This window comes from Zonotrichia albicollis, chromosome 10, assembly GCF_047830755.1.
Source record: "Zonotrichia albicollis isolate bZonAlb1 chromosome 10, bZonAlb1.hap1, whole genome shotgun sequence".
In the NCBI taxonomy this organism is placed as follows: Eukaryota; Metazoa; Chordata; class Aves; order Passeriformes; family Passerellidae; genus Zonotrichia; species Zonotrichia albicollis.
This window is the reverse complement of record NC_133828.1, coordinates 39,166,012-39,178,299: the sequence shown is the minus strand read 5'-3', so window position 1 is coordinate 39,178,299 and position 12,288 is coordinate 39,166,012. Positions and strand designations below refer to the sequence as shown.

The 12,288-nt window shown below is 43.9% G+C and overlaps 1 protein-coding gene across 16 annotated transcripts in view; it reads right to left on the bottom strand.

Annotated features, from left to right (window-relative positions):
- Positions 1–12,288, bottom strand: part of AGAP1 (ArfGAP with GTPase domain, ankyrin repeat and PH domain 1) — a 332,749-nt gene that overhangs the window by 47,515 nt on the left and 272,946 nt on the right. For 9 of the 16 annotated variants that reach the window (XM_074548902.1, XM_074548903.1, XM_074548905.1 and 6 more), the window contains 2 exons: positions 10,680–10,757; positions 1,301–1,455 (listed from right to left, as the gene is read on the bottom strand). In XM_074548902.1, the coding sequence (XP_074405003.1) occupies positions 1,301–1,455; positions 10,680–10,757 (233 nt within the window). The remainder of the gene's footprint in view (positions 1–1,300; positions 1,456–10,679; positions 10,758–12,288) is intronic. The other 7 variants (XM_074548906.1, XM_074548904.1, XM_074548901.1 and 4 more) reach the window with 1 other exon arrangement.

The following is a 12,288-nucleotide window of genomic DNA, read 5'->3' as shown; positions in this document are numbered from 1 at the left end:
ACACCACAGCACCTTTCCCACTGGATTCCCAGAGAAAGACCAGACCAATCTACACCAGCACTGGATCTTCAGAGGAAAACTCCACCCTTTACAGGATCCCTGCTCCAGCAGAACCACACCTGTCTCTGCAGGAGGACTGCAGCCACTCTTTAATGGGGCTGCTACCAGCAACCTGACACACAGGGAGTCAGGCCATATTCTCACTCTGTCAGTGTTGTTTTGTATTACTGCTCTGGTTTGGGTTTTTTTTCCTTCCCTAATAAAGAACTGTTATCCCTGCTCCCATATCTTTGCCTGAGAGCCCCTTAATTTCAAAATTACAACAATTTGGGGGAAGGGGGTTCACATTTTCCATTTCAGGGCAGGTTCCTGCCTTCCTGAGCAGACACCTGTCTTTCCAACCCAAGACACCAAGTAGGACTTGTGGATGTCCACCTGGAGACACAACTTCCATGGGACACCTGCTAAACCTGTCCACCCAACTGCTCTTTGCTGTTCCAGCCAGTTCTTCTGACATGCTTTGGGAATCCAGTGAGAAAAACCTCTCCGAGACGTTGCCCAGCCACTCTCTATCCTTTTGTATTCATCTTTTTATGTAGGTGTTAATGTACAAACTTCCCCTTCTGTGCTCTTAATAACACATTCATTTCAGAATGTGTGAACCCATGCTAAGCAAGAAACCTGTAAGCTGTGATTTTCCTCCATCTCAGGAATATATGTTGGAAAAAACCCATTTTTAAACACAAAATGGGAAGTAAATTGTGTTATGATGATGGTAATTACTGGTGTTTGATCCAGTCTGTCACACCAGGGCAATGAAGGCAGGCATTCATTTAAAAATTAGTCTCCCTTGTAGTATAAAATCATGAAAGACAACTGTTAGGTGGGTAATATTAAAGGATCTACAGTTGTGGACTGAAATGATCAACAATCATTGGCCATTTCTGTCCCTCAATCACCACTCAGCACCTTGCTCTCTCCTCTGAAGTGTTTACAGACAACTGCCCTCAAGACACACAACTTCTCTCAAAATGAGCATTGGCTGAAGACATCTCAGATTCTAAACATTTGTTTTGACAGGAAAGGTGAGCAGATTCCTTCTGTCATCAAAGGAAAGCACTCCAAGGGGGAAAGCTGCTCCTCCCAGGCCACATTGCTCCCTCAGAGAGCTCTGACCCTGCTCAGCTGTGGGGGGAGCACACACAGCTCAAGGGGTAAGGGCTTAAAATCCAGAATTTGCTGTCATCCTAATGCTCCCCTGACCCATGGCTCATTGCCAGCACTGCTCTGTGCCCCATACCTTGTTCTTGCTGCTCTCACAGGACTGTAAACTGGCCAGGATCTGGCTCTCTATGGCTTGGACCCACGCATCCCTCTCTTCGTAGGTGGTTGCTTCAAAGTGCCAAGTCTGGCCCGTGAGAGAGACAATGATAAACTCAAAGTTCTCTTCTTGCTCTGGAAAAAAAAAAAAAACAAAAAAGAAAAAACTAAATGCAACAGGAAGAAAAGATTAAGTTAAGGACAGTGAAAAGAATCTTGGTTGGTAAGAACTTGTGCTACTCAATGGTTTTAAGCTGAAGGAGGGTAGATTTGGATGAGATACTGGGGAGAAATTCTCCCCTGTGAGGGTGCTCAGGCCCTGGCACAGGTGCCCAGAGCAGCTGTGGCTGCCCCTGGATCCCTGGCAGTGCCCAAGGCCAGCTTAGATGGGGTTTGGATCAACCTGGGACAGTGGATGGTGTCCCTGACCATGGCAGGGGTGGCACTGGATAATTTTGAAGGTCCCTTCCAATCCAAACTATTCTGGGATTGTGCAATTCCTGTAAGTGCAGGTCTGGGCCCTGCCCTGCACAGTGCACCAGGAAACAACCAGGATCCACTCTTTTGTGTCCAAATGCTGTGCAGGTAAAGCAGTGGTTTGGGTAAATACTCAGTGCCTGTGTTTGTGAGCTTGGAATCGAGTCTGTGCCTTAATCAAACATAAAGTGGCCAACAAGCATCATTCAGATTTAAACCTGAGGTGCTAAAAGCTGCATAATGTAAAAATCAAAGGGTGCCACAAAATAAAAGATGAATGGACCACAAAGAGCTGACAATACAGAAAATGTAACAATTTACCCTCCTCTTTCAAGCAGTTTTTACAAGCACAGATATATTAAAGCAGATGTGGACATTTTCTCCTCTACAGCATAAATACCAGGATAATAATAATAATAATTACTGGACTATAATACAGGATTAAAATCAGTTCAACCTATTCAACATCCACATCTGACATGGGAGATGAGAAAATGATCTGAGAAGCCAGGAGAGAGGGTCAGTGAAATATCCTTAGGGCTGCTGGAGGAGGAGGACAAGTATTCAGGCCAGAGGAGCAGCACATGGAAATACCAGCAGCACTGAAATAAATGGACACACACCCCACCTACACATGGGACACCAATGCCAAATTAAAAAAAAAATATCAAGGAATCTGAAACAGAGTAAAGTGCAATTGGGGCAGGCTGGCACGAAGCATGAAAGGAAAAAAAATAATAGAGCACAAAATTCTGGTGAACATCAGCCCTAACGAGATTCTGAAAGAACATTTTGTCTGATAATGACTGATTATATATTCAGAGCCATGGCACTACTGTGTTCCCTCATCATCCATAAACATGCAAGGATCAGGGACAAATCCAGCAGCAGAGTTAAGGACAGCACTGCTGGCAGCTGTGTTCCCAAGCTGGGTACATGGGCTTTTCTTGGATAAGCTCCATGTCATGCTGTAAGGATGGCTGAATGTCTGAATGCCATTTGCAGGTGCAGGGAGGTACCTGAAGGTCCAGTTAATTTACTGGAAAACGGTGCATGGGGTAAGTGGGAAAAGAAACCATGGAATGTCCAGAGTTGGAAGGGACACAGAAGGATGAGACCCCCAACAATCCCACCCTGTGCATCCCTGGGAGTGGTGTCCAAACCCTCCTGGAGCTCTGACAGCCCTGGGACTGTGCCCATTCCCTGGGGAGCCTGGGCAGCGCCAGCACCCTCTGGGGGAAGAACCTTTTCTTAAAATCCAACCTAAATCCTCCCCTGGCACAGCTCCATGTCATGCACCTGGCTCAAAGATGAATGATGCACAAGTGTTCCACTTTAGCAGCACACTGTTCCAGACAAACAGGTAGAGACATTACCCAAAATGCCATGAATTAATCATGGCCAAAGCCTCGTTTATCAAGCAGAGCTTTCAGGGTTTCCTGAAGAAGATCCAAGAGGAACTACTCCACAAAAAATGAAGTCACATTCAGCCCTGTGCACAACACAGGAGGAGAACACAGGAGTTAAGGTCTCTGCAGCACCACTACCTCCTCTGATCTCCTCTTTAATGATGCTGATCACACACTTGGAGCTGGTTTGCCCAGGAGAAATAAGCCCAGGTGAGCTGCTGCACCTTTTCGGGTGGGGCTGGAAGGACATTTTGAGGTCCAGAGAAGAAAACAGAGCTGGGGAGGGTCTGGAGCCCCAGGAGGGGCTGAGGGAGCTGGGCAGGGCTCAGCCTGGAGCAAAGGAGGCTCAGGGGCCCTTGTGGCTCTGCACAGCTCCTGACAGGAGGGCACAGCCGGGGGGTCGGGCTGTGCTCCAGGGAACAGGGACAGGAGCAGAGGGAACGGCCTCAGGCTGGGCCAGGGCAGCCTCAGGGTGGGCACAGCAGGAATTTCCCATGGAAAGGGTGCTCGGGGATTGGAACTGTCCAGGGAGGTTTGGAGTCTTAAAAAAATTTGTAAATGTGACACTTGGGGACATGGATTAGTGGTGAACATGGCAGTGCTGGATTAACTGCTGCACTTGATGATCTTGTAGGTATTTTCTAACCTTAATAATTCCATGATTCTATATCCACTGAAGCTTCAGATTTACTCCCAAAAAGCTGTGCTGGTTGAAGGCATCCTCCTTAATTTTTTCTGCTTAATCACACCAGTATTTTATTTTTTCCCCCCAAGCTCAACTGTGAAACAAAGCAGCAGTGCCTGCTCCACATCAACCCCAGGGCAATTCCTTCAGAAGACAAGGAACAAACCTGTTCCTGTATGTCCTTAAGCACAGCACACAGGAACAGGAAAATCCAGGCAGGAGGATGAAGTTGTTCACTTTTTACTCTTCAGCCAAATTATAGCTTGTGCTATTTAAATCCCTGTGAGCCCAATCACAAAATTTTATTAAACAGTTTTCCATGTTTAACAGTTATTCATGGAAAGGTCCACTATAATAGTATTTTAGCACCATCAACCTGTCGAAATCAACCTGCCCAATTACTCCAAACTACATTAATAACACCGGATATTACACTAATTGTGTCCAGTTTCTATGCAGACGAGGTCCCACGGGGCTAATTTTGCATCCTCAGGGGCAAGCAACTCAGCCATCAGCCTGATTTCACCAGGAATCCCTCCTCATTACACAAGTCCAGGCTGTCAAACTTTTTTTTTTTTTTTAAAGAAAAAAAGGTTAATGGGCCAATCAGTCATCAATTATTTCCTGGAAGGGCAGCAGAGGAAGGGTTAAAGTGTGAAGAACCAGCTGCCACTGACTTCCATTTGGAAGTTATTATCAACAGGAGATGTCTAAAATGCTGTTGTTGTTTGTTTTGCCTTTTTTTTTGAAGAGAGAAAGGTGGCTGGGATGGGAAATGAGCCAAAACTGTGAGATTGTGATGATATGGAGGGAAAAGCACAAGGGAGTTTTTCTTTTAGTGGAAGCCCACATGGAATCAGTGAATTTTAGGGTGCCCAGATGTGGCTGCTCCATCCTTGGAAATGTTCCAGGCCAGGCTGGACAGGGCTTGGAGCAGCCTGGGATGGTGGAAGGTGTCCCTGCTCATAACAGGGGTGGAATGGGATGGGCTTTAAGGTCCCTTGCAAATCAAATCATTCTGGGGTTCCAGGGACACTTCTCACCATCATCTTTTCACACCCAAGTTCACAATTTATTTTGCTCTGCCAAAAACCCAGACACTGCCACAGCCCACCCACTTCTGGAAAACAGAGAGATAAAATTTCTCAGCAGCAATGGATTGTGGAAGGAAAAACAAACGTGCAGGGCATGGCCCCCCTGCCTTCCCCATGCCATGTGTTTGTGATGTGGGACTGGGATCAGGCTGAGAAACCCACACTGAAAATTACCACAGGATACAATTAGTCCATAACTTGTTCCAGAGAGCTCCATTTTTAGTCTGTGGAATGCAGGGAAAACACATGTCCAGGAGCACTCACACCTCATGGTGTCTCAGGAGTGCCTCTGAATAATGTGCACAAATCACTTGGTCTCCATCCCCACTCCCCTCCTATTTTACTCTCACTACTAAGAACTGCATAAATAACACCTTGCACCACCAATTGGGAGGGCCACAATTCCAAGTCACAAAATCCTAGGAGATCAGGTTGGGAAGGACCTCAAGGATCACCTGGTCCAACCTTTCAGCAAGGGCTCCTTTCTGCTGTGCAGGAATCACACCCATCGTGAAAGGTGCCTTTTAAATAAATACATTTGAAGGTATATCTAAGAGGCATTTATGAGGATTTTGCCAGAATAAGACTGGATTTTCTGGCTTCCAGGCCCACCAGGCTGTGCATTTGTATCTCTGCCCAGCACAGCTGCCTGACAGCAGAGGATGCTGGTGCTGCTGCTAATTAACAGCAACTCATCATGCACATCTGGAGGGTGGTGCCACTCACACAGGACACACTTCCCAGCAAGAAGAAGTCAAGTGCAGCACCAGAACCCCTCGAGGGTGTGTTTCAAATGCTCCTGAAGCACCTTCAAGAGCTGAGGTTGCATCCTGAATCCCAGCCAAGCCTGCCTCCAGTAACACCCAGACCTATTTCAGCTCCTTTTTCATCTCTCCTGAAAATCTCTTCTGCTCAAGCACCACAACCCTTCACCATTTCAAAAGGAGGAGAGGGAAGAGCTGCTGGGGTGCCCTGGGAAGCAACAGGAGTTGTTTACAAGCACAATTTGTTTACAACAATTGTGTTATTTATGTCCCATGGGTGTTGGGTCAGTCACCTTTGCCACTCAGTGAGAATCACCCCCCTCACTTGGCAGATAAGTATGTTTATTAGCAGCCTCAATTAAGGAAATATTTGTGCCATGTCCCACTGGGCATGGCTATGCTAATACTTCTCTCCCCTTTCCAAACCCAGTGTCTAAATCTAATTAGTTCTGAAAATCAACCCCATCAGGACAAGGCAGCTCTGCTGTCGCTTGCCCACAGCTCTTGGTAAAGGTTGTGTTCCACTGGAAGAGTTTTATTCTGACTTAAATCACATTTCTCTGAGTGGTGGGGAAAGGCTGAAGGCACTGAAGCCCTCTGCCTCTTGGGCTTGATGTTTTATTTGGGTGCCAAGACAACCCAAGCTGAAACATTTTTAAAAATTCAGCTTAGACAGAAAAACTAAAAAACTAAAAAAAAAAAAAAAAAAAAAAAACTAAAAAAAAAAAATCTAGTTTAGATGTAACTTCCTGCATGGCAGCAACAGCATGACTTTAAAACCACAGGTAGCCTGGGACTGCCAAGTATGAGTACCCAAACAAAAAAGTTTTCCCTCAGTGCCCAGCAAATCCAACCAAAATCATGCAACAGTAAGGAGGGGGAAAATCAGGATTTAATATCTTTATCCATGCAGAGTACAGGTTTTTAGTTCCTTAGAGATTATCCTTCCTGCTGTGCTGCAAAATCATAGAATAACAGAATGGTTTGAGCTGGAAGAGACCATAAAGCTCATCCAGCTCCACCCTCTGTCATGGGACATCTTCCACTATCCCAGGATGCTCCAAGCCCTGTCCAACCTGGCCTGAAATCTGTTGGTACAGGAGAAACTATCCTGTGTTTTAATGATACTACAGAAATACTACAGAAATTATTCTGTATTTTAATAATAATAATAATGCACCCATGATAACAGGTGCAAGGTACCCTTAAAACCAGAGTGGGGTTTGTTTGAATTAGAACTCACTGCTATTTATATACTATATAAATATTATATACTCACTGCTAGATACTATATAAATATTATATACTCTCTGTTATTTATATACTATATAAATATTATATACTCACTGCTATTTATATATTGTATGAATATTATATACTCATTGCTATTTATATAATATACTATTATATACTGTATATTAGTATATAATATTATGTACTCACTGCTATTTATATAATATACTATTACATAGTGTATACTAGTATATACTATATACTCACTTCTATTTATATACTGTATAAATATTATATACTCACTGCTATTTATATAATATGCTATTACATACTGTATACTAGTATATAATACTATACACTCACTGCTATTTATATAATATACTATTATATGTTGTATACTAGTATATAATATTATACACTCACTGTTATTTATATAATACTGCCTATTTTTCCCCCTAAAGAAGCAAAGGATTGCTTCAAGCCTGGCTGCCTGCAACAGGGAGCACGTGGGACTCTCTCATTTGGCTCCCTATGGAAAAGCACCGAAAATCTGACAGCTAGAGAGTTCAGGCAAACTCTAACATGAATGAAAGGGCGATTTCTTGTAATGAGAGAGATCTGATGGAAGAGGTAACTCTGCAGTTTTGGGGCAAGGCAGGGGTTGGGCTGTGCTCCAGGGAACAGGGACAGGAAGGGAGGGAATGGCCAGGGCAGGCTCAGGGTGGACATCAGCAGGAATTTCTGCATGGAAAGGCTGCTCAGGGATTGGAGTGCAGTGCCCATCCCTGGAGGTGTCCAAGGAACAGCCGGAGGTGGCACTCAGTGCTCCGGGCTGGGGACAAGGTGGGCATCAGGCACAGCTGGGCTCATGGGCTGGGAGGGCTTTTCCAGCCTCAGTGACTCTGTAACACCCTCGGAAGGCTGAGCCCTTCAGCTGGGATCCCACAGCTGGGGGAAATCCCACCCAATCCCTTATTTTTGCTGTAAAACAGCCAGGAGAGAGCAGCCCCTCTGATGGGGAAGCCCAAGCACAGAGTCCCCCCATGCAGGGGATTATTGAGGCCTTAGGATTTCAGCTTTTCTATTTTTCCTGTATTTGTAATCCTGCAACTCTTTAGTGTATAACTCTAAACTCCATATAAAGTGTTCTTTACTGCTTTCCCATTTTGGTCACACACAATTCCTCTCCAGGCCTGGGAATCAAGGACACCCTGAGAGATGGAAACAAAAGTGAGCTGGGAAAACAAACTTCGGGTAAATGATTTCATTACCTGCAGCTCTAATTGAGAGATTAACTCCCAATATGCAAATGGCCCAAACTTATAGAAGTATGAAAACCTTTGTCCATTTTTTGGCTGTAGCTCCTGAAGGCCCTTCAAGAAATAAAACTGCTTTTTATTCCCTTAATACTGTCTGGCCTTTAGGTAGCACAAAAATCACCATCAGCTACCCAGAGCAGCACCTGGGCTGCAGCTTCCCCCGGCTCCAGCTGAGCTCTGCCCACCTGGCAGGGCACCTGAAAACACCAGCAGGGAGCTAAAAATGATTGGAGAGCTTTCCACACCAGGGCTGAAGCTGAGGGAAATGTTTTTTGGTGTGTGGATAGGTGTGAGTGGCACTGAGCAAGCGTGTGCCAAGGAGCAAAGCAGATTTGTTATTCTGGACTGTCATTTCCCATCATCGTTCTCTTTTTTGAAGGCATAATTATCCAAACATGTGGTTTTTAATACTTACAATGCTCATTAACTCCACATTTGCATGTCTCACCATTCCAGCTCTCACACAGTACCAGCTCACAGCTAAGAACATTGAACCTCCAGCTTTTGGGGGGGGATAAAACATCCAAAAAATGATACATTTGCCCAATTTTACAATTTCATTTTGATGTTGTGTCTCAAAACTTTCTGGGCCATGGCCAGCAGGACTGTGTTTCCATACCAAGGTGCCTTCAGTACTCAGTTTGATCAGTAAGATAAAATATCCTCAAAGTAGACAGGCCCTACAAAACCTTGATCTGTAAAACACAAGGGAATTCCAGATATTTGTTCCTCTGCTGCAGTTTAAGAACAGGTAAATAAAAACTCACAAGCTTCTCAAGCACTAAACCTGTAGCAACAAACACACCTGATCAGAGGAAAAACAGGGCTGGGAGGTATAAAAAGCAAATAGAAAATTGAAAATTATTAAAGTGTCTTTGTGGAAAAAAGACAACCCCAAGACTTATGAATATCTGACAGCCACTCTCTGTCTTTTCATATTTATTTGAAAAGACAATGAAAGGATCAAACCAGCCAGTTTAGCAGCTCTGAAAGGCAATAATTTTACACTTGGGCTGAGAAATGAAATAAAATTATAGTTTAAAAAAAAAAAAGCTGCCTTAACAAGCTGGAATAAAACCCCACTTTTGTTTCCTGTGCACACTTTGGCAGGGAGAGCCAGGCCCCCAGCAGCAGCCTGGGCTGTAATTGTGCAAAAAGAGGCTGGTGATATAAATCACCAAAGGTTAATGATCAGGATGTGAACAGAGGGACTTGTTTACAGAAATAGCATGCAATTTAAAATTTACAAGAGATTTAATGCCACCGCTTGGCAATCACTAAAATCAACAGCCCAGAAAACAGTGACATTAAGAAAAATATTACAGTTCTAATCATTCCAAAATAAGTCAATTAGTGTTAGGGCATGAGCTGGCGATTACTTGACCCATTTGGTTCGCACTTAAGTGAAGAGAAAAAAAAAATCCCCCTCCCTTATAGCGAGATTACTGAGTTGTGACCTATTTTGCATTCCCTGTTCCTTCCACCATCCCTCTTCCATGCTGCTGGAGATGCTGCTGGTGGGGTTTTTTCCTCCCCCTCCCCTCCTCCTTGCTTGGTTTGCGAGTTGTTCTGACCTTTGACATTTGTAATAAAAATAAAAAAAAATATATATATTAAAAAAAAAAGGGAAGTTTGTAATTGTGTTGTTTGAAGGTGGAGAGGGGAGGGGGGGAATAAATACATAAAATTCCATGTGCTATTATACAGAAGGCATGACTGGTGCCTTGGGTGGGGGAAAAAAACCAGCAATGTAAGTCAATTTGTGAACTTTGGCACTGGGTGACCTTTAGAAATACAACAATATCCAGAATTTACAAGCAAGAGTAGCACATGCAAATGACCCGGCACTGTCTCGCCTCTGGATTAGAGCTGCAAAGAGCATTATGGAGAAGGCTTGCACAAAACAAATTAAGATTGTTACTTAAATGTCATGGCACACTATTGTATTTGGCTACAGATCATTACACCTGATACTAACACTTTTAAAAACCGTAATAACTTGGGAAATATTACATTGAGTGCCCACATGGAGAAAGGGAAAATATATATATATGTATCTCTTAAAAAAAAATAAATAAAAGGAGAAAATGGGTTCCTGAAGTAATTTAAACATCACCACTCCACGACTAGAGGGAAAGGTCAAAATTTAAGTAAGCTGAAAGGAACATGAATGGCAAAACAAAAGGCACGAACAGAAAGATGAAAAGACCAAGTGGAATGACTCTGCAAACACGGGGTGGAAACAAACACGCATGCTTGGGGCAAATCTCATCTCCAGGGGCACAGGGAGAGGGGCAGGGAGGGTGAAATTCTGCAGAGGTGGGTTAAAAAAAGGGGGGAGAGAGGAGGTGTTTGGCTGGGACAGGTGGGGTTGTTACCTTCGGTGTTGGTGCTGCTGCTGCTGTAAATATTTCGCAGGCTACCAACACGGTTTAGTTTCCAAGCTTTGCGTTTGGCTGCGTCCAGAGAGCAGGAGGGGAAGAGAGAAAAAAAAAATAATAATAAAAAAGAGAATAAAAATAAAGAAAAAAAGAAGGGGAAGGAAGAAAAAAAATTTTTTTTGTTTTTTTTTTTTTTCAATGAAAAAGGGAAGAAAAGAAACATCAAAAAGCATGTGAAGTAAAATCCAAGCACGAGCCTGTTCACACGTGAAGAGCTACACACAGAAAATGCACACAAGGACCACACAGCCCCTGCAATCCATGGCCAGTGTGGAAAACCTCATATTCAGAGTGATTCTTCTTTCACTCACCACAACATGACACAATTTGACAAGATTAAATGGATCTGCTATTGGAATAGACAAAAACAGACCAGTAGAAGTCAAAAGAAAAAAGAAAAAAACAGAAAAAAAAAAAAAAGGCAGGAAGTATTTGTGCAGAAGATACAGGACTGGACAAAACAGCTACTGTAAAATGTGATTTACTTCATGACAAAACACAGCCAGACAAGAGCTCCTTTTCCTCCAAAAGCCTGTGGGGATCACTTGGTGCCTGGAGTTCACCCTTGGACCTCCTTTTTACATCACCACCTTTGGAAACAGAGGTGATGATGTAATGACCTTAAACCCTCATCCCAGCACATGTCCTTTGTAGCACTGAGCTCAGAGCAAGCAGAACCATAAAATAAATCCCAGAATGGTTTGGGTTGGAAGGGACCTCAAAGCCCATCCTGTTCCACCCCCTGCCATGGGCAGGAATACTTTCCACTATCCTAGGCTGCTCTAAAAAACCTCCCCCACTGCAAAATCAAAGTTTATTTGGAAAGGAGGGGGGAAAAAAGCCTATTTTTTACATAGAATAGCAGCACCCTTGTTTTATCAGAATTGACCCAAACTTTGAGATCCTCTGAGCTGCTGCTTCTCAATGAGTAGAAAATCTGGCTCAAAACCAGATTTCTCTCAGGCTCATTAGGGACAGCATATTGTCACCCTCTTTAGAATCTTGAAGTTAGGCAGGGTTTTCTCACACAGGAACCAGATGGAACATCTGAGAACACCAGGACACCTGAGAGCCACTGGAACAACAGGGAAGTGCTGGAATTGCCTTGTCTGGAAGTGTGTAAATGGCATTTGGATGTGGGACAGGGTACGGTGGTGCTGAGCTGGTGGTTGGACTCAAGAATTCTCCTAAGGGCCCTCAGAGCCTTCTCCCTCCCACCAGAGATGTCCCTCACCCTTTAGGACGTCATCCACACCCCACAACACAGCCAGTTTCAGGATACAATAATTTAAAAAAAATTTCCTTCAATATTTATGGGGGAATTTCTGTAGTGCCCCAGGGAGCTCAGACCAAACAGCTGCTGACAGGGAGAAGGAACAGGACACAAAAGTCATCCCAGGCTTTAACAGAAAGCTCCATTTTGAGGTAAAGAAATAAAGCTGGAAGAGCACTGCCTGAACCCCCTGACTGTTAAGCCAGGTATGATTTGAATAAATCTGCAGGTTTCAATGCTCCATGCTGAAGAGGAGGACACATTCTCAGTGCC